General features: G+C 45.7%; 1 protein-coding gene across 2 annotated transcripts in view; it reads left to right on the forward strand.

Annotated features, from left to right (window-relative positions):
- The window catches only part of ZHX3 (zinc fingers and homeoboxes 3), a 59,611-nt gene that overhangs the window by 33,204 nt on the left and 3,632 nt on the right, over positions 1–22,775 (forward strand). The window contains exon 3 of one of the 2 annotated variants that reach the window (XM_015410480.1): positions 18,319–21,237. In XM_015410480.1, the coding sequence (XP_015265966.1) occupies positions 18,465–21,237 (2,773 nt within the window). In that variant the 5' untranslated portion in view covers positions 18,319–18,464. Of the gene's footprint in view, positions 1–18,318; positions 21,306–22,775 lie in introns of those variants that run through there. The other variant, XM_015410472.1, reaches the window with a different exon arrangement.

Consider the following 22,775-nt stretch of genomic DNA (forward strand, 5'->3'; position numbering starts at 1 on the left):
TCTTCCGATTTATGGAGGATTGAGGAAAATCCAATAGTTTAGAGAAAATGAGTATAATTTGCTGATTATGTTTCATCTTTGAAACACTGAGAAATACATGACATTTCCAAGCAATTCCTTTCTCATTCAGGAGTTCTGTTAGTATCACATTTGGCCTCATTTCTGACCACAGATGATAGTTGATGCATTAAATTCCAAGGTTGTGAGGGTAATAGCACAAAATCTCCTGACTTTCTTGGAGAACAGAACCGACCTCTTATGAGACCCTGTAAGGGGTAGAGGAGAATGTTTTGGACGAAGAATGGAGTGACCTGCATTTAAATCTCTACTTACCCATGAAGCTCTGTGCATGACCTTGAGCCAGTTGCACACACAGGGAGAGAGCATACAGATGTGCAAGTGGCCCAACCAGCCCTCCCTGCAGGGTTGTTATGAGGGTAAAATAGGGATGAGAGAACCCTGAGCTCCTTGGAGGAAGAGTGGGATAAAAATGTGATGAAAGAAAGCCCTTTGATCCACTAAAATCCCCCTAGCTTGATACTGACTGTATACGGGTGATGCTGGAGGATCAATTGCTTATCTTCTACAAAGCCAACAAGTGCTTTAAGGCCTACATGTAGTACTTACACTGTTGTATTTTAGTAGTTATCCTGAAAATGTGGGGGTCTTCATCTGTTCTCTACCACTTGCTTCTCTAGCTGGCTGTGATGCATACGGGAGCTGCACTAGTTGCTTGACTTGGCCTCCTGTGACCTTTTGTATCTTGGCATTGGAAATGCACTGGGTCTTTGGCAGAATACAGTCAGAAGTGTGTGTGTGTTGGGGGGGGGGGTTCTTTTGTTTAAACACTGCCAGCTCCTGCCTCAGTGTGGAACAGTTTGTTCTGCTGAAAGAATAAGCCAGTTCAGTAAGCAGAAGAACACAGAGCTATAACCAGCATATTCAGAAAGCTTCAATATGTTTGATCTTTTACAGCTATCTTGATGCAATGCTCTAGGACAGGGAGAAAAATGTCTTCTAGCTTATCTTTTTCACATTGAGTTAGGCACAAAGCTCTGCAGATGTGACATGGAGATTATTGCAAACTAGGGAGGAAGGCCCGTTGAGAAGGGCGATACAACGGGCGGCTAGCCGCCCCTCCTCGCGCCCTCCCACCCTCTGCCCTGACCCAGGCAGCGGCCGGTGTTAGCCTTGCGTCCGTCGGCCCCAGCCACTCGCGCCTCGCGGTTGTCCTCCGCACGGCGTTCGGCTCCCCCCCCCGTCCTGACCCAGGTGGCTGGCGGGCTTAGCCTGGCGGCCGTCGTCCCCAGCCACTTGCAGCTCTTCTCCGCTCGGCTGTCGCCCCCTCCCTCTCTGCGCGCCGACCCAGGTGACTGGCGGCCTTAGGCTGCTGCCCGTCGTCCCCAGCCCCTCAGACCTGTCGGCTGTCCTCCGCCTGTCTCTCTGCCCCTTCCCCTCTCCGGGCCGACCCAGGCAGCTGCCGGTCTTAGGCTGCCGCCCCGCCGCTCGTCGTCTCCAGCCACTCCCGCCTCTTCTCCGCTCGGCTCTTGCCCCCTTCCGCTCTTTGCCCCGACCCAGACGGCTTCCGATGTGAGCCTTCCGCCCATCGTCGCCAGCCACTCGCGGGTGTCGCCTCTCCTCTGCTCTCGCCCCCTCCCCCTTCCCGCCCCGTCCCAGGCGGCCGCCGGTCGTAGGCTGCGCCTCGTCGTCCCCAGGCACTCGCGCCTCTCGGCTCTCCTCCGCACGGCAGTCGCCTCACCGCCCTGTGCGGCCTGCCGCCCATCGCCTCCAGCCCCCGGGAAGATCCTCTGCAGGCCGCGTGAAGCTGCGTCCAAGGTGGGACTCCGACGATGTGGCCAATGGGACGTGGGCAAGCCGCTGACGGATAGCCGAGCTGTCCAAACACTGTAGGGGCGCATTGCGTGAAGTTTGCGTCTTACAGCTTTATAATATAGGAGAGATAAGCTGTCCAACTCAGACTAAGAGAAGCACCTGTGGACCTTTCTCATTCCCCCATCACATCTTTCTGCATTTGGCATTCAGAGCTTTCCAAGGATACTGAGATCTGTGACTCATACCTTTAGGGTCCAATCAATAATATAGTCCCAAGTTGGCCACGCCCATCAGGAATGCATTAGCATAACAGGCCACACCCAACAGCAGAAACTCATTAGCACATTAGGCCACACACCAATGCCTTCCCTTGGCTTGCCCCCCAGGAAGGGAAGGCAGTTTAAACTGCCTTCCCTTGTCCCGCCCGGACACCCTGCAGCTGCAGGGAGCCCGGACAAGCCGGCCCTTTGACAGGCCGATGAAGGCACAGGGAGGCATTTAAATGCCTCCCTGATCCTTCCAGGGCCCCCCCATCCCGCCTTGGAGTTGCTGGGTGGGGTCGCTCTCCAGGCCTTCCCTCTGTAGCCACACACGCAGAGGTTTTGGCTGTAGTGGGCGTGGCAAACTCTGAAGCCAGCCGGAAGTCTGTTCCTGTGTGTTCCTGCCCAAAAATAGCCCTGAATATAGTTCATTAATTATCAGTGCCTGCTAATAATAATGGTGTTCTGAATTTATTCTTAAAATGTGACCAGTTTGCTTGAGCATGGTAGATAAGAACTGGCACTAAATTTTTCTATTGCCATTTGTGAAATTCTGGCATAGAACTGCTAAGTTAGAGTTTTCAAGGCGTCTTGAATATGTCCATGAACTAGCTGTAATCTCCTCCTGTTCAAAATTACTAAAACTCTGGTCTGAAAAGGTTTTTCACTAAGGTACGTGCTTGTCAAATAGAGAAAGTGTTACTTGCAAAAGGAGTTTGCCCTTTTATGTGTAATGTTAGGATTCTATCATATGTGGGACATACCAAGGTAAAAATAAATGTTGATAGTTTATTGCCGAACAAATATGGTATTCTCCTGGCTTCCTTGAATGCTCTCAGATCCTACTGCCTGCAGCTCCTCCCTCCTAGCCAGCAGGGATCTTCTGGAAACTCACATCCTCTGTGGTCCTGTTAGGATGCGTATCTAAATTACAACAATCACTACATTATGTCTGTTGGCCTGTCTATCCTACCCGTGCAAATGTGCTAACTGTGGATGACCTAGCATCTTTTAAGCATTGTATCAGATATTCAATATCTTGAGCCTGCTACTGTAACCAGCCACTATTTTCTACTAATGAGCTTTTCAATGCAGTCCCAACACAATGTGATCTGTAAGATTTCTGGGCTAATCAAACGCTATACAAACCACATTAAAGAAGCATTATTTTATGTGCTTAATTTTTGTTTCCTTTTCTGTTCACAACAGGGGCTTGGATTTGTTTCTGCATACAGTTACAAGCATTTCTTCTTAGCCTAACCTACCTCATAGGGTGGCTGTGAGGATAATGTGGAGAAGAGGAAGGACAGTGGGCTTGATTTTGGCATGTGATAGTGGAGGAGAAATTTTCCTTATGTTGTTCCATTTCTGCAAGACATTGTGGAAAAGCTCCTGTAAGATCAAGCACTGATTCTTCAGTTCCGGTCATGGTTGCTATGTACAAAAATGAAAAGGCTATTTGATGCTATCGTTGTAGTCTAGTTTGATCACAGAAGTTCGTTATTGGATGGCGGTGGTAAGGATGGTGCTGAAATATGCCTAGCGTTACGTCTTTCATAAGCGGAAGGGCAAGACAGGATACAGACAAGATGATGTGGTTCAAGGGCTTCTTGCCATGAATTTCTTGTGACCTTTGACATGGTCTCTGTGCTTCACACCCATGGGATCTAGTGTGCACGCGCTGGATCGATCGGCATTGTAGCAAGCTCTTTAACGGATTTTCGTGCCCAGTCCCTCGGGCATGCGCAGGAACCCCACCGCGCATGCTCAGAGGGGTGGGCGCGGACATCCCGCCAGTTCCTTTCTTACCACTACGTTGGAAAGACCTCTTTCTTCGTCTGTCTGATCGGTTCGAGTATTTTGCCTTTTTGCCTCATGGCTCTTTGGATATTCCCCCCCCCCCTCAGTTCATTCCTTTTATTCAAAAACTCCGCTTCCACGTCGGTGAAAAAGAAATGCAGGCCAAGTAAGGAACAAAAGTCCATAAAGAAGGGCTCTTCCAAACCCCTTAAGGCGGCAAAGAAGGGGAAAGTAGCGGTGGCTGCACTGGGTGATGCCCCTAAAGCGCCTCCCGCTCCAACGGTAGTATCGATACTGGAGGCTCAACCCCCTATACCGATACCGACCATCCATGTCTTGGACTCTCCTGTCCACCAAATGGAGCGTCCTTACTCCGACATCGAAAAGGTAGAGCTCCTAAGTCATCAAATGGATGCAGAGCCTTCTCTGTCTCCTTCCCTCTTGTCGACATCGATGATATCGGAAGCTCCCAACATCGATCCACGTTGGCACCGATATACTTCATTCGACACACAGTGTCACCCTCCACGTCTGCATGGTCAATCTGTCGATATCGACGACTGAGATTATATGGGCTCCTCTCAAAGACAGGCTGCCGCTTTGTCTCTGAGACATCCACGGTCCAGAAGTCGATCCCCCCGAGTCTTCTTACCCCCACCACCTCCTCTGTCTTGGGATCAACAACAGATGAGGTATCTGTATGGGGCTTATCCACCATCCTTGCCATGGTTGAGTCCGGCGTGCTATTCCGACTGGGATCGATATTCATCCCACTCTGCTCATAAATCGAGATCACCCTACAGGTCAAGACCTTCATCATGTCTCTCTCGTCCTCCTGCAGACGACCCTTCCCAGCATAACTTGGAACACAGTCGTCCTCCCAACCCTCTGGTCGTTCAAACCCCAGTCGTTTCCACCCCTCTCGTTCCACCAAGACCTTTAACTGGTCAACAGAACACTCCTGTTTAAATGCCACACCAGGAGTCCTCCGATTCAATGGAAGACAATTCCGATACCGAAGTATCTGAGGCTCACACCTCCCCTGATCATAAGTCTCCTAATCAAGCTGTCGCTGATGATTTGCCCATCTCCCCATCTGACAATCTCACGTCATACACAGATCTTGTTAAAAGAATGGCCCATTCTCTAGGCCTCTCTGTTGTTCAGCAACACTCGCAGGTGACGGATGCTGTTTTTGACATTGTCCAGCTTGATACATCTTCCACTCTGGCATTACCCATGTCCACTGTCCTTTTGCAAGCTACAAAGGCACCATGGGAGAGACCTTCGTCAGCCCCGGTGTCGACAAGACGATTGGACCAAATGTACAGAGTCCATGAGACTCTGTCAAATTCCTATTCTCCCACCCTCAACCAAACTCAATGGTTGTAACATCCTCCTCAAAATCTAAACGAACACACTCTGCACCTTCAGACAGAGAAAGTAAAAAATTGGACGCCTTTGGCAAACGCTTCTACTCCACCGGAGCATTGGGTGTCAAAACCACTAACTATCTGGCCTGCATGAGCAGGTATCAATATACTTTCTGGAAAGGCACTCCGAACTATTGACCCACCTCCCAGAATACAAGCTTCAGGCAGCCAGAGTCATTCAAAAGGAGGGCATGGTGTTGGCAAAGCAGCAGATCAACACTTCAAAGCATGCCCTAGATGCATCTTCCAGGACGATGGCCTCTGCTATAGCACTGCGGAGGGATTCCTGGCTCCGCAATACGACTCTCCCTTTGGATACCAGGTCTTATGTTGAAGATTATCCTTTTGATGGCCTTGGCCTCTTCAACACCACTACTGATTCCACACTCCAAGAATTAGACAAGAGCATAAAGGCTTCTCGAGCTCTAGGAGTGTCACCCTCTGTGAGACAACAATACCATCCCCGTACCTGGTCAAGGTCTTGGCAGAGGCGTGCGCCAAGTCGTCAGTCTCCAGACAGACAATGGAGACCGTGTACGTCTTCGGGAGGTCAAAAACCTCCCTACCAAAAAACGAGGTTTGAATCCGTGCAACAATCTTCCCGTACCAAACAGGTCAAACCCTCCAAGCAGAGCTTTTGACTTCCCTGTCACCGAGTCAGTTCAAACCTGTCTATCACCCTTCCTTCATACTTGGTGCCACATCACCTCGGACGAATGGGTGCTGCCCATCTTGACCCGAGGCTACCATATCCAATTCCACCAGAAACCCATTACTCCTGTCGTCGTCTCCACACACCCTTCCCCATCTCTCCTGGAAGAGGTTTCCGTCCTTCTGCAGAAGAGAGCCATCGAACAGGTACCACCACACCTCCACGGGACGGGATTTTATTCCCGATACTTCACAATCCCGAGAGATGGAGGCGTCCGACCCATTTTAGATCTAAGGGTACTGAACTGTTTTATTTATTTATTATTATTTATTTCCTTCTATTTATATACCGCTCACCCCCTAAGGGCTCTGAGCGATTTACATTATACATTTGATACAGTTCCTACCTAAGGCCACACACACATACAATGGGGGAAGTGACTAACCTACCATCGCTTCCGCATGGTGTCCTTACAGCAGATTATGCAACTCCTACAGAAACACGTCTGGATGGCCACCCTCGACCTCCAAGACGCGTACTTCCACCTCACCATCCACCCCTCCCACCGCCAATACCTACGCTTTGCGATTGGTCAACAGCATAACCAGTATGCAGCCCTGCCATTCGGCCTGTCTAGCACCCCAAGAGTCTTCACAAAGACTATGATTGTGATTGCAGCTTTCCTTCGTCTCTGCGGTATCTCCATCTACCCCTATATCGACGATTGGCTTTTGGTAGCGCCTTCCCAGAACGCCCTGGTCTCAAACATCACCGCAAACAGCACTATTAAAAAATCTGGGCCTACAAGTCAATTGAGAAAAGTCTCTATTGAGTCCAGTCCAAAGAATAAAGTACATCGGTGCTATACTAGATTCCACGACATGTATGGCTTACCTGCCTCAAGACAGAGCGGCAGACATCATTTCCTTAGCCACCGTCGTCCGTACCCACCCTTCTGTCACTGCCTTCCAAATCCAAAGGCTGCTTGGCCTTATGGCTGCAACTACGTCAGTTCTCATCTTTGCCAAACTGAAAATGCGTTGTTTACAACTGTGGTTCATCCGGAGTTACAACCCAGCGAACAATGCTCACACTGTCGTCCTATCCCCCCCTCCCAACATACGAGACTCTTTACTTTGGTGGACTGTCCCTTCCAATATCTTCCAGGGAGCACCCTTCCACCCTCCATCACCCCAAATCACCCTGATCACGGATGCTTCCCTGTCGGGATGGGGTGCACACATGATGGGTCCGTGCGTCGGGGTCAAGTGGAACACCCACGAGCAAGGTCGACACATAAACTTCTTGGAACTGCTTGCAATTCAGTTCGCGGTCATGAGTTTCCTACCAATAATCACGGACAATACCACCGCGCTCAGTTATATAGACAAACAAGGAGGCATGGTCTCCCTACGTCGCTGCAACCTCGCCATTCAGTTATGGGATTTTTGCCCTCCTGTCAAAACTTCTGTCATTCCCTGGGATCTTCCTCTAGTCCTTCGTCAACTTACGAGGAAACCCTTTGAGCCACTTGCAACTTGCAAACTGAAATTCCTGTTTTGGAAGACAGCCTTTCTGGTGGCCATCACCACTGCAAGGCGAGTTGGAGAAATACTAGCTTTCTGACATGACACGCCTTATTTGTCATTCTTGCCAGACGGCGTTCACCTCGTCCCTGACATTTCTGTTCCTGCCAAAAATAGTGTCAAAGTTCCACCTACAGGCAAAGGTCTTCCTCCCGGATTTCTTCCCAGCTCCAAAATCCCCAGAGGAGAGACTGTTACATACTTTGGATGTCAAAAGGGCACTCCCGTTCTACCTCAACAGAACCCGCCCAACGAGACCCGCCCAAATGTTTGTCTCATACGCACCAGCGAGGCTGGGGACTCGCATAACGGCTCAACGCATCTCAAAGTGGATTGTGGGTCTCATCCACCTCTGCTACTTGATTGCAAAAGCAGCCGTTGCCTGGCCCCATCAAGACCCATTCAACCTGAGCTGTTGCGGGCTCCGACTGCCTTCCTCCAGGGAGTACCCCTGACGGACATCTGCAAGGCTGCTACCTGGGCCACGCCTAACACCTTCATTAGGCACTACGCCCTAGACGTCCGTAAAAACTCTAATACCAACATGGGACGTCACATTCTATCATCAGCAACGCAATAATTACCTGCCAGCACCCTCCTCCAGGTAGGCTACTTCTCGCTAATTTCCCATGGGTGTGAAGCACAGAGACCACGTCGAAGATAAACAGGTTGCTTACCTGTAACTGATGATATTCGAGTGGTCATCTGTGCATTCACACCACCCGCCCTCCTTCCCCGCTGCTGTCAGCTTCTACATTTTTAATAGGGGTTGATTTGCGGCGGTTTGGGCATGCGTGGTGGGGTTCCTGCGCATGCCCGAGGGACTGGGCATGGAAATCTGTTAAAGAGCCTGCTACAATGCCAATCGATCCAGCGCGTGCGCACTAGATCCCATGGGTGTGAATGCACAGATGACTACTCGAAGATCATCAGTTACAGGTAAGCAACCTGTTTTTTCTACTTGTGCAAGAGCTCTTGCGCAAGCAGAAATGTTCCATGGAATCCATCTTGATGTACATTTGCCCTGAGCTCATGCGAGGAAGGGGAGGATATATTTTTTTTTTTTAAAAATAATAATAAATATTTTCTTTTTGTCAAATATATTTCTAACAGCATTTCAGATCAGGAGCACAATGTTCCCTCCTGGAACAAATCTGAGAAGTTAATTCTACATAAAGCGGAACAGTAAGAAAAAATAGAAAAGACAATCTATGAACAAAATCAACATGATACCGTTTTTTTAAGACCAACCAAAATGACACAGAGCCATGTGCAACTTTAGAGTTCTCCAGAGCTCTTCATGTAGCAGGATGCTTAACAAAACAAAGTCGGAGATGCTTTGTGGAAAACAGGTTATTACCCTCTGTAGAAGTGTGCACAGTGAACATAAACAGCTCCCTGCAGCTACAAGCAAGGAGTCATTGATAGGAATTTTTTTCTTGGACCTCTTTCAGAAAACGGAATTAAGAATTTTTCAGAGCCCTCTTTCAGTTTTTAACAGGATCTGTGAATCTTTGTTTTGAAACCATATTTAATTAGGTGATATTCCAACTGGGACACATTATAGGTTATTTTCCCAGGAGCCTATTTTTATAGTACCCTAACCATGGTCCATTACAGCTGTCTCTTTTGCTGCTGTACTTGCATCCTCTCTGAAGTCTTCAGGCATACAGAGACTTACCATCCAGTGTTATAGCAGTTATAGTTCCATAAAAATGGAAAATAAAATGTAGCAGGAATTTTGAAGGCTGCCTTCATTTTTTTAAACCCTCCATGTACATATGAGTGTTAGAGAGAAGAGTTCTACCCTTCCTTCTCTCTTGCATGTAGTTTTCTTTGTGCAAGGAGCTTGGGGTTTGGGGGGGGGGGTTAACAAGAGCCAGCTTTGGCCAGGAGGGCTGGGTAAAAACCTGAAAAATAAACATTGAGGCATGTGAGCTTCCGCCCACTAGGCTTGTTCTAGGGCAACCATTCTCAGACTTTATCAACTTAAGGGCCACTGTTTTGTTTCACAAATTTTCATGTTCCCCCAGCATGCTTATTGATTGAAGAAAAAAAATCCTAGTGTACACATCTCTGAAGACAAATTGGCCATCGCTTCCACTTTATCTTCAACTTTCAACATTGTTATGTCTGCCCTTTGTCGGCCCTGACTTAAGGTTATTTAAGTCCTCTTGCCTATTATCTGCAAGGCCTTCTGTGCCTTTAATAATTGATCAATAAGCAGGAATTCAGCAAGATGAGCTTTTTTTCCTGCACAGAAATTTCTCGAACAAGTGGCAGGTGAGGGACAGGGAGAACAAGGAAGAAATGGCTTTACTGATAGACAACATGTTTCTCAGCTGCTGACCCCCCGAAGCACCCTCTTAGACCCCAGTTTAAGAAACGATCTTCCAAGGTGTGTTCTTGGTTTATGTGGGGCAATGTCAAAGGTTGATAAGCCCAGCGGATACCCTGGTTAAGTTGGGAGTGCATCATGGAAGGTGCTTGAAAATCCTTCTCCAGATGCCCATATTCCCTAGCAGACACCTCTGATGTGGCAAGAGTGGGAAGCAGGAAAATTAGTGCTTTTGGGTAATGTGCACATAGTCTGGCACAAGAATATAGCCTAAAAGTGGGTATGTGCCAGATTGACAGAGGGCCAGGCATTTTCTTACAGGATCCAGCAAACCAAAAGCAGAGTGTTGGATGTGCTGCAGCAGGGAGGAGGAATGAATGGAAATTGCCTTCTTTGTGAGCCAAAATATCTGTCTGCTCACACAAGGGTAGCAAGCCGTAGTTACCGGTACCTATTGTGTCTTCCACTTCAGATTCTTTGAATGTAGGAAAAGTTTAAGTAATTGGTTTATGCATGGGAAAGAGCAGGTAGAGAAAGAGGTACTTTTCTCCCTTTCTCACAATGCAAGAACTCGTGGGCACTCCATGAAATTGCTGAGCAGTCGGGTTAGAACGGATAAGAGGAAGTACTTCTTCACCCAAAGAGTGATTAATACTTGGAATTCACTGCCACAGGAAGTGGTGGCGGCTACAAGCATGGACGGATTCAAAAGGGAATTAGATAAGCATATGGAGCAGAGGTCCATCAGTGGCTATTAGCCACAAGGTATAGATAGGGACTCTGGGGCAAGTGATGCTCTGTCATCTTGGTGCTTGGGGGGGTCAAGAGTGGGAGGGCTTCTAATGTCCTGGCCCCACTGGTGGACCTCCTGATGGCACTGGTATTTCTGGCCACTGTGTGATACAGAGTGTTGGACTGGATGGGCCTTTGGCCTGATCCAACATTGGCATCTCTTATGTTCTTATGTTTTGTGGCTTGCTGGGAGGAGCTATGACAGGAAACATTTCATGCATATGCATATGCGGCACACCCGTATCTCGGGACTGCTGCATTAGTCCAACCACTGGCCCTTTATCCCACAGAACCTCCCACTGTTAGTGTACCACAAAATCGCTCAGAGCCGGGGTTGAAGAAGTTGCCTGCTAATTAAATTGTTTGCTCTTATAAAAACAGGAGTTCATATCTTCATTATGACTGATGAGCAGCAGCTAATGCTAACTGGCAATTCCCCCCCCCCCTTCCTCTAATTGGATGTTGTTTGCAAGTTACGCTTGGTCATGTTTTGCTCTTTGTTTTTTTAGGGTCAAGAGAAATTGCTCACTCAGTAAGATGTTCCTACCCTGTTTTTTATTTAAAGCAAATGTAACTGTAGCCTTAATGGCTTTAATAAGGCTTTCTCACCGTCTCTGTGGTAGAATATTGACCCCCTACATCTTGGATCTAGCCAGACCCTCCACATGTTTTAAGCAGGAATATTCTGTGTGTAGGAACTGGCTGGAAACATGGTACCGGTATAACCTCTGCTTGTGTGAGTTCTGTAGGGCTAAATTAGGAACACAGCCTGCAAGTTGATAAATTTGTTTGAGTCAAAACCCTCCAACATACAGAACAATACAACAAGATTTGTATGACTGAACTCCTAGGTATTACAGAGAACAGAGACTTGCAGCAGACAATGTCTTTGAATGCAGTTAAGCAACTAGTTATTATATTATACAACTTTGCTCTGAGCAAAGTCCAGCTTTTCTGGTCCATCATGTGCCATTCAGGGACGGCTTTTTCCTTAAAGGAACTGGACATCACAGAAACCAAGCTTCAGTTTGAAAAAGACAACCCTACAAAAACAGTATGATTCCAATAATAATACTGCTCATATTAACTTTATCCTCCCCTTTCCAATTAACATTTCACATATATACATTTGTTACAAGGTGATAAGAGCCCAGAAATTTATACAGCTGCCCAACAGACTCCCTTTATGCTAAGCTCCATATACTGACCTCACCCCTATTGAGTTAAACTAACTAGTTCTTGGGGTTCCACTGGAAGTTACAGAAAGTGTGCCCATGTTACCAAGTAGACTTTGCACAAGTATACAACTGGTATATCTGGAGAGGCTCCAGGTGCCTTTCCCCAAGGGCTAGATGTGGATTTGTACCCAGTCTTCGATTTTTGATTACACAGAGTCTCCATAATCACAAGTCAAGAGGCCTTAATAAAAGGTCAGGTTCACCTTAATAAAACATCTACCCCACTTTTGTTGTTGTTCAGTTGCACAGTCGAGTCTGACTCTTCGCGACCCCATGGACCAGATCACGCCAGGCCTTCCTGTCTTCCGCCGTCCTCTGAAGTTTGCTCAATTTCATGTTCGTTGCATCTATGACACTGTCTAACCATCTCATCCTTTGCTGTCCCCGTCTTCTTTGACCTTCAATCTTTCCTAGCATCAGGGTCTTCTCCAGTGAGTGCTCCCTTCTCATTTGGTGGCCAAAGTATTTGAGCTTCAGTTTCATCATCTGGCCTTCCAGGGAACAGTCAGGGTTGATTTCTTTTAGGATTGACTGACTTGATCTTCTTGCAGTCCAAGGGACTCTCAAGAGTCTTCTCCAGCACCATAGTTCAAAAGAATCTGTTCTTCGGCACTCGGCCTTCCTTATAGTCCAACTCTCGCAGCCATACATGACTACTGGGAATACCACTGCTTTGACCATGCGGACTTTTGTTGGCAGGTACCCCACTACCATGCTTTATATCATTGGTCTTTAGCCTATAGCTTGGGACCCTCAGGTGGGTCACAGAACCCCACTTGCTGAGATGCAGCCCTCTAGGCAGATGCTGTTTATTTTTGCTGAATTTTTTTTTACAAGGCATGCTAATGATGCACATGGATAGAGAACAGAGAAGCTGTATTAAGAGGATGAGCAGAATAGTGAGGTGAGGTCACTCAGTGGCGGAAAGGATTCCCCTTCAGCATAGACATAACCAGGCCACCCCTCCCTTCCCTTCTCTTTCTTTCTTCGGCCAAGCTTACCCCCATTCCACCAGTAAGTCCTCCTATGCTGCTTATGTGCTTCCTGCGCAAAGCTCCCACTGATGAAGCCATAACTTTTGGCTCCTCCTCTTCCTACCACACTGTTGTCATGTGACTTTCTGTCACACCGTTGCAGCTCAGTGCTGCCACCTGGGCATTAAAGATGGGTCTTGGGTTGGGAAAGGTTGAAGACTGCTGTTTTAGATTGTCTAGGTACTGAAGGCATGTTAAGGAAAAATTAATCTGAGCTAAGTGATTTTTAACAATCCACGCTTGGTTATGGCATGTGTTCAACTTTAGTTGCTAAGCAAAGCTTTGGAAAAGGTCACAGTTTTAATCTTCTAGTTGTAGACTTTGGCCTTCGCTGGACCAAATGTTTTGCATTACAAACTCTTAACTCATTAATTCCATGAAACATTTAGAAACAAGCCACTTAAATCCAGCCAAGCTGAAAAGAATGGGATCATTTGTACCCATCAGCACATATTTAAAGTTTACCTACCATAATCTATAGATTGTTTTAATTGTACTTCATATTTCCTCCAAAGTTATCTTCTTAGTAAATGGCAATTCCAGTGTGCTTATTGTCACCCAAATAACTTGGATAACAGCAGTAGTAAGACTGGATTGTTGTAAATGCCTAGGCTTTAGAAATGACATATTACAACCATTAGTATTGAAGTTGATCTTCCAGAAAATAATACTAGGCTCTGGAATCCAGGGTGTATTCACAAGCTATGATTTTAAAATGCACAGTCACTTTTGTAAGTCAGTCAGTTTGCAAAATTAGATGGGAATATATTATCAGACAATGTCCTGAATATATTTTTATGCACTGGACTGAACCCTTGTGGTTCCGTGTCTTTAAAATTGGTGTATGAGAATCAGCTCTAACAAGTAAGTTATTTTCCTTCTCTGCCTGGCTGAATGAGAATTTCTGTCTCGACATTTGTCTCAGACCCTTGAATGAACAAACTTTTCAAGGTGCATTCTCTAACATGGATGGTCAAGTCTGAGGCAGGCACCGCTTTCCAATGCAACTTTTTAATATATATATATCACACACACACACATATATATATATCACACACACACACACATATATATATCACACACACGAATCCTGAAGGTGTTTTGTTTTGTGCTGGACAGGTGGGGGAGCAGCTGCCAAGATGAAAAGGAAGGTTGTCACTGGCAATCTGATTACTATAATTCGTGGGGACCCTTTTTGCACCCTCTGTGGGGAATGTTTGAAACGTTTTCGAAGAACTTCTGTTTTTGCACAAGTGTAGCTTTCTTTCATTCAAACATTTATTTTGCTTCGACTGGAGTATGATTTTTTTAAAAATACAAGACGTTAACGTCTTCTGAATTTGACTGCAACATCAGCCTAAAGTAGTTATTGCAGAGTTAAGTGACTGTTTTTATTATGTTGCACCTAGATAGTTTCATTTTGCTTCCCTCCACTTTAACTGGGATCTAACAGATCCCATTTCCTTTTCAGCAAAATTCTCAAAAGTAAAGAAAATGAAGGGGAAAGGTTTTGAAATACTAGAGGGTAATCGTGGCCCCCTCAGTGCAGAAGACTACACAGCGTATGAAGTGGCACAGGTTGGGGGAAGAAAATATCTGCATGTTTCTAAGGGGTTTTTTTGGGAGGGGGGGTTAGGTGACTGAAATGGTTAAAGTGGAAATGGTTAAGGCTTCTAAATGAACCAGCTCTATGTTTTAAAAATAGACCTAATAACAATTGATTGGCACAGTAATGAGATAATACGGAGAACAAGAAAAACTGTGAAAAAGTGACGCTTAATATATGACTTTAAAGAATCATAGAAAAGTGAACAAAAATCATATACATAATCATAGAAAAATATATTGACGGTGATCTCCGGAATGTCTTGCCGTTTCGAAGGAAGATCTTCTGAACAAAGATGTGGGGCAAAAACTGTCTCTCAATAGTTCATATGCTCTGGTGACATCTCACAATTATGAAAGAAGATTTTCAATAATCATAACTGCTGTAATGTATAGTAGAACCTGCCATGGGCTGAGATGATTGTAATGCCTGTTCTGATGTTAAATGAGAAATGTTGCTCTTAGCTTCGGTTCCTTTGTAACTCTGCAAGTACAAGTTCTCCATCTGCCTTGTAATCAAAAACATCCTGTTAAGATTGGTCTACTCAGTACACAACTCAAGTTGCAAATGCAAGTTAGCGCCAGGCTTTTGCATGAGCTTATATAACTGTTCGGGGGGGGGGGGACACACGTACAAACAGTCCCTCCGATTGCATTTTGCGTGGTATGTTGTCAGTGTGCTAAAATTCAAACTAACCTGACACTGAGAGTGAGCCAAGCAAATAGCAACTTTTTCTGGGAATCAAGTTATAATACCCCAATTGAAATGGTACCTTTTAGTTTTTTAACTGTATTAAAACTGAGCTGTTTCCTTAGTTGTTCTTTGATTGTTATGACTTTATCATTTAGATCCAGCTTCTGCTGAGTACTAACAGTGTGTTAGTGAGGTTGAATCAAATGGTGAATTCAGCGTAGCAAAAGCACAGTTAAATCCTGAATCCTTAATGCAATTTGGCTCCTGTACTGTTTGCACCGTGGGGACCCTTGAATGCTACCCTGGCCATACGAGTGCGGCTTTTCCATGAGATGTGTGGCTGGGGTAATAGTGGTAGTGTCTAGTCATATGTCTCTTGTCTGTGGAATCAACACCATGCCAGGACAAGAAAGTACAAAGTCTAGGGGGAAAGACCCACATGGTTCCTGCATTATTCCAGGTTTTTGGAAGGTATTTATGGAAAAGTGGCTAGGGCAATGATGAGCAGTGGCTCAGGAGCTGTCTGTGGCACTTCTGGGCACTGTTCCCCAGTGTGGCATCAACACCATGTTCCAGGAAAGTGAACAATGTCATTGCTTCCAGCGCTGTAAGGCCTGTAGTTAGTGGGTGGTTCCCACCTTGAAACAGCAGCTGCTCCCAGGACTAGAGGGATGGGTAAACTACAGCCTCTGTGAGGTGCAGTTAAGGTAAAGATTTCCCTTGCTCGAAAGCTAGTCGAATCCAACTCTAGGGGGTGGTGCTCATCTCCGTTTCCAAGCTGAAGAGCCAGCGCTGTCCGAAGATGTTTCCGAGGTCATGTGGCCAGCATGATTAAATGCCGGGGCGCACGGAATGCTGTTACCTTCCCACCGAAGCGGTACCTATTTATCTACTTAGAAGCTCTTGCTTTCGAGCTGCTAGGTTGGCAGGAGCTGGGGCCAAAGACGGGAGCTCACTCCATCACACAGCACTAGGGTCTCGAACTGTTGAACTACCAGCCTTCCAGTATGCAGTTCAGCATCTTAACCTCTGAGCCACCACGACTCCACATGAGGTGCGTACCTTGTGCCAGAGATGGAATTAAGAGGCCTGTCCACCTTTCTCCACAGCCTCTGCACTCTCATCCCAGCTAGGAGGACACCATGCTGGCTGCAGAGAAGAAAGAATATGATCACCCGGGAAAAGAGCAAGCTGGCCATAGTGGGGTGATGGTGACTTTACTCCCCTTTCTCCAAGACCAGCTTGCTTTCCTCTGGGTGCCTCTAGCAATCTCTTCTGCCTGACCCACCATTCCTCATGTTGAGGCAAGAACAACAAGGCAGAGAGAGAGAAGCCATCCACCACTCTCTGGACACACAAGGGCTGGCAAAGATTCAATATTGTAGGAAGAGACAACCCTAAATAGAAATAATCTGGTATTTTAAAAGTTTATAGTTAAAATAGTATGTCTTTGGTGGTGTGGCATACTGTCACATGGGAGTCATGTGTCTCTTGATTGATGGTAATACCAGGGGCAGCTCTCCCCAAGCCATGGAGTGAGTCCCACTTTTGGCTAGAGTTACATTCCAAAGGGCCCTTGGAGTAGAGTTAAAATGAGGAAGGTGCAAAGGTACGGAGTATAGAGGAGTAGCATCCTAACTCCTGCACAGTTTTTCATCTGAAGGTGACGACAATAAGGTTTTACTCTTCCTTTCCTAGGCTTGTTTCAAGTCTGCCATAAAGAGTATGCAGGAACAGTTGTAGGCTGGATATCCCCATTGCAAGTGATCCTCCTGGGGAGGATCTCTTGACTTTAAAATATATGTAAATAAACTCATAATAAGAAACACCCTCTTTAATCAGTTCTGCAGATATAACTAATGCTTGTTTGCTTATGCTGATGCGAACGCTGCTTGAGACAGGGTCTAGGGAAATTTGCATAATGAAGCATTTCTGGAAATCTTAATTTATATTTATTTGCTATCACTCAGCTATTAAGCAATGCATCTTATATTACAGCATGTGTGTCTTTGGTGGTATGGCATGGGAGTCATGTGACTCCTTTGACGGTAATACCAGATCTGCTCCCTCCCCTGTAAATCCTTTCTAAAGCTCCCTTTTCACTCTCAGAAGTATGAGAGGGTCCGTAAACTGATCTTTCTCTGATCATCTGTGTATGACAATAACGGTAAATTTAAATCTTTCTCACTCTACTGGGCAGCGTGGCAGATGGAAGGTCAGCAGAACAAGAAACCCCTCCCTCTCTTAAAAATATTTTATGATATGCATTTTACCACAAAGTTAACAAGTAAAAACAGTTTCTGAAATTGTTTTTGGTTCCAGGGTTGGTAAACCGTCTCTTGTGTTCATACTTGGCTCTGATCAGTAAGTTTTAGGGTGGCTTCCCATACTTTTCATGGTTTGGTTAACTTACTATCATGTTTACTTGCTCATTTGTAATATCAGATATATTTGGTATGACGTATTGTTTTTAACAGCTGCCTCATGGTGTAGGATGGATTTAATTTTTTTTTCTTTGAGAATTGCCCCTTGTGTCTAAACAATTTTTATGTAGTTCTTCCCAGTTTAAGAACTTCACATTTCAGCAGATCAAATCAGTGCCCTAGTTGAAATTTTGTTTGAAGATCGCCACCTAAACTTTTAGGGGGGTTATAAACTGAATGCTGTTTAATGAAAATCTAATTGGTTGTCATAGCCTTGTGGTGGGAGAGTAGATCAGAAGTAGAATTCCCCCATGACAACACTGATCTGGCCTCTTCAAAGACTTCCTGTATTTTTGGTTTGTGTTTGCTCCAGAATAGCAGCTACGTCACAATGTGTTGCTCACATAATTGTCTCTCCTCAATTCTCTTAAATAGTTTTTGTTGGTGGAAACTAGAAAAACCACTATTACGAACTTTCTAGTCAACCAAACTGATCCGACCTTATCGCTTGTGAATCAGATGTATAATTGATATGCAGAACATTAACTGTGTATTGAAATGTACATAATGCTGATGCTACTAGCTGGTGTGAATCTGTAGCCCAACATATGTTTGTTTGTTTTTTCGTAGATTCAAATTCAATGGCAAACAGCTATTGCAACACTTGACACCCATGTTTCTGGGTATCATGGATTTTCTGGAATTCAGTCTGCAAAGTATTCTCAAAAAAGTAATGGTTTACTTGTAAGCTTCAGTCATCTCTATCAGTTGCAGTAATGGCCAGCAAAAGGAAGTCCACAACGCCCTGTATGATACCAACAAAAACACTGGTACTGCAGGAGTCTCAGCCAGCCACTGCTGGAGTTGATCATGAAGGATTTCAGCTATCGGTTACACCTGCAGCTTCACCTGTTACTGAAACTATTAGCAGTAATCACAACAGTGGAACATTGTCCAATGGACACAGAGGTATTGTGGATGGGGATACGTACAGATGTAGGTATTGCGATTTTGGCTGTCAGGATGCTAGTCGGTTTCTTGGGCACTTGGATTCTGAGCACATAGACTTTTGCAAAGACCCCTCCTTTGTGTGTGTGCAGTGCAGTCTCCTGGTAAAGAGCCACAAAGAGCTTTCTTGTCACAATGCGGAGAGCCATGCTGGGGAAACAAACTTAATCTGTAACGTTGCGAAACAAGGCAATCGCGTGATTGTGGAGCAAACCATTGGGGATGCTGCTTCCATTACCCAAGTCTTTTCAGGGGATCTCCCAGAAGAAGGGCAAGACAGTCAAGCTGAAATTATCATTACCAAAACGCCCATTATGAAAATAATGAAAACAAAACCTGAAGTGAAAAAAATCCACACGCTGAAAGAAAACGTGTCTAGTCAACCAGTCAATGATCCAGAGAAAAAAGGAAGTGAACAGCCATTCAACAATGGACCTGCACCAGTGAGTCAGTCAAATACAGTCAAATCAACACCTATCATCAGTGGCTCGATAGTAGGAAATATGCCTGTTTTGCAAGCAGGCATCACCCAGCTTGTGCAACTGCAGCAGCAACCCCAGGTTCAGCAGCAACTACCCACATCGAAATCCCTTCCCAAAGTAATGATTCCCTTGAGCAGTATCCCAACCTACAATGCCACAATGGACTCCAACAGCTTTCTGAAGAACTCTTTCCATAAGTTCCCTTACCCTACCAAAGCTGAGCTTTGCTACTTGACAGTGGTGACCAAGTACCCAGAAGAGCAGCTGAAGATCTGGTTCACAGCCCAGAGGTTGAAACAGGGTATCAGTTGGTCACCTGAGGAGATTGAAGATGCACGGAAGAAAATGTTCAACACAGTGATTCAGTCCGTACCCCAACCCACAATTACAGTGTTGAATACGCCTCTAGTTGCAAGCCCTAACAGTGTTCAGCATCTCATTCAGGCCAGTTTGCCTGGCCATGCCATCAGCAAACCTGAAGGAGCTGGCGGTATGCTGGTTACCCAACCCATAATAACCAATGGACTTCAGAGTACAACCTCATCTCTCACAATAGCAGTAACCTCCGTTCCAAAGACCCAGACAGCTAAGCAACCATCGGCTGTGTCAATTTCTAGTCCTGCATCAGCTATGAAAGTGGTCAGTGCCTCTCAGACACAGCCCACAGCCTGCCCAAGCATATTTTCACAGGAATTCCTAGACCCCAACATATACAAAAACAAGAAATCTTTTGAACAGCTGTCTGCATTAAAGACTAGCTTCTGTAGGAATCAATTCCCTGGCCATGCTGAAGTTGAGCGGCTGACAAAAGTCACAGGCCTTAATACAAAGGATGTTCGAAAATGGTTTAGTGATAGGAGGTACCATTGTAGAAATATAAGAGGCAGCAGAACTGTATATGCTGGAGATGATACAATAATCATAGACTCAGTACCTGAAATTACTTTCACCTCATCTCCCAAAACAGCCTCAGAATTACCATCCACTGCAGCAGCAGTGCCTGTAACTCATACCCCAACCCGTCGGCAGTCCTGGCATCAGACCCCTGATTTCTCCGCTACAAAATATAAGGAAAGGGCTCCTGAACAGCTGAAAGCCCTGGAAGGCAGCTTTGCACAAGATCCTTTTCCTTCAGGGGAGGAAGTGGACCGTTTGAGGACTGAAACAAAAATGACAAGGAGAGAAATTGACAGCTGGTTTTCAGAACAGAGGAAAAGACAAGCAGTCAAAACAACAGCCCAGCAAGTAGAGGACGATGCAGAAGAAGACTCCGTGGAAGAAGAAGACTCGTCGGATGACTTGAAAGCTTCAAACGAAAATGGTTCGTTGGATGCAGTCAGTAGCGCCCAGACATCAGGTGAGCGCAAAGTGACTCCTATAAAAATCAATCTGAAGAATCTCAAAGTGACCGAGTCGAATGGCAAAAGTGAATTGTTGGGCTTGAGTGTAGACAATCAAAGAGAGAGTTCTCCTAGCAAGTCAGTTGCACCCCAGAAACCCAAACAAAGCCTTAAAAAAACAGCACAGCAAAGGCATTTGCTTAAACAACTCTTTGTGCAGACCCAGCGGCCTACAAATGAACAGTATGACAAATTGTGCTCTGAGTCAGGTCTTCCCAGGAGTGAAGTAATCCGTTGGTTTGGGGATAGCCGCTATGGCTTAAAAAATGGAAATCTGAGATGGTACGAGAACTACAAGCAAGGCATCTTTCCTAAAGGCTTAGCTGACCCCAGTGATGCCAAAGTGGAGATCCTCCAGGACTATTTTCAGAAGAACAAGATGCTCTCTGAAGACAGTCTCCCGGGTTTGTGTGAGAGAACTCAGATGACTGCCGCACAGGTCAGGCTGTGGTTTGCTGAAAGGCTGGAGGAAGAAAACAGGCCAGTTTCAGATACTAGCAGTGAGGATCAGTGCTCAAGCGTTGGTGAGCCACCCACCGGTCACAAAGGAGCATCTGATGCCTTCTCTGAGGCTTCTGAGAACAGTGAATCCTGGGAGCCTGGGGGTCAAGAAGGCAGTTCAGAGCTTGCAGATGGTCCTCTGCCTGCAGGAAATCCCGGTAAGAAATTTGTTAACTTCCATGACAGTTTCTGCTTGTGACTGCTGTCTTTAAGCCGGCCACATTCCAGCACCAAGAAATGAATTTAACAACAACAGCAAAAAAAAAACCTGGGGGAAAAATCAGTAACTGAAAGATCTTTAGAGATTAATTTTGTTGGGGTGAGGTGGGAGGTGTCATTATATACCTCTTCCCATCATACAAAATTTTGCTTTCTTGATTGCATGAAAGCAACGCAGAAAATCGTCACCCTGTGGATGCAACCGTAGTGGAAGTGCTTGAATTTCTGTGGACAAGTGGCTTAGTATATTACTACAATGTGCTGTTAACATGGAAAAAGAGTTCATGTTGTTTCCTAGATCAAGTGGGTCCCAAGTGCAGTATGCTTAAAATCGTATTTTAATCCAGGACACTTTTAAAGAGCTTTTTGTTCCCTCATCACTTTCATTCTGATTCATAAGACATTAGATTCATAAGACATTTACAACTGAGATATGAATCAGACAACCAGTGAGCAATGCAATAGGACTAGGATTACAAAATGAAGGAACAATGCAAACAACCAACTGTCTAAGGCAGGCAAACTATAAATGATACATAAAGTGAATTACAAGGTAAAGACAATGCAGTAAACTCAGGTGATACCTACAGTAATCATTGCAGTAGATTATTCCCTCCTTATAAAGGCACCCTCTTGAGCTGCTCATTCTACTACAGTCCTGATCTCTTTTTCAAAATACCCTATTGAACATTTTGGTCTTGCACATTCTGTGGAACGACAGAAGTGTGAAAGCCTTCCCGACCTCCTCAGGCAGGCCATTCCACAAGGTCCGAGCCATTTTTGCTCATTTGCAGGGCGGCACCTGTGGAAGCCTTTGCTCAGATGAGCAGAGTTAAGAACATAAGAACATAAGAGACGCCAATGTTGGATCAGGCCAAAGGCCCATCCAGTCCAACACTCTGTGTCACACAGTGGCCAGAAATACCAGTGCCATCAGGAGGTCCAGCAGTGGGGTCAGGACATTAGAAGCCCTCCCACTGTTGACCCCCCCCCAAGCACCAAGAAGACAGAGCATCACTTGCCCCAGAGCCCCTAGCTATACCTTGTGGCTAATAGCCACTGATGGACCTCTGCTCCATATGCTTATCTAATTCCCTTTTGAAGCCGTCCATGCTTGTAGCACCCACCACTTCCTGTGGCAGTGAATTCCATGTGTTAATCACTCTTTGGGTGAAGAAGTACTTCCTTTTATCCGTTCTAACCCGACCGCTCTGCAGTTTCATGGAGTGCCCACGAGTTCTTGTATTGTGAGAAAGGGAGAAAAGTACCTCTTTCTTTACCTGCTCTTTCCCATGCATGATCTTATAAACCTCGATCATGTCACCCCTCAGTCGTCTTTTCTCCAAGCTAAAGAGCCCTAAGCGCTTTAACCTTTCCTCATAGGGAAAGTGTTCCAACCCTTTTATCATTCGAGTTGCCCTTTTCTGCACTTTTTCCAAAGCTATAATATCCTTTTTAAGGTGTGGTGCCCAGAACT

The sequence above is a fragment of the Gekko japonicus genome, unplaced genomic scaffold (assembly GCF_001447785.1).
Source record: "Gekko japonicus isolate JY-2015 unplaced genomic scaffold, Gekko_japonicus_V1.1 scaffold200, whole genome shotgun sequence".
Lineage (NCBI taxonomy): Eukaryota > Metazoa > Chordata > Lepidosauria > Squamata > Gekkonidae > Gekko > Gekko japonicus.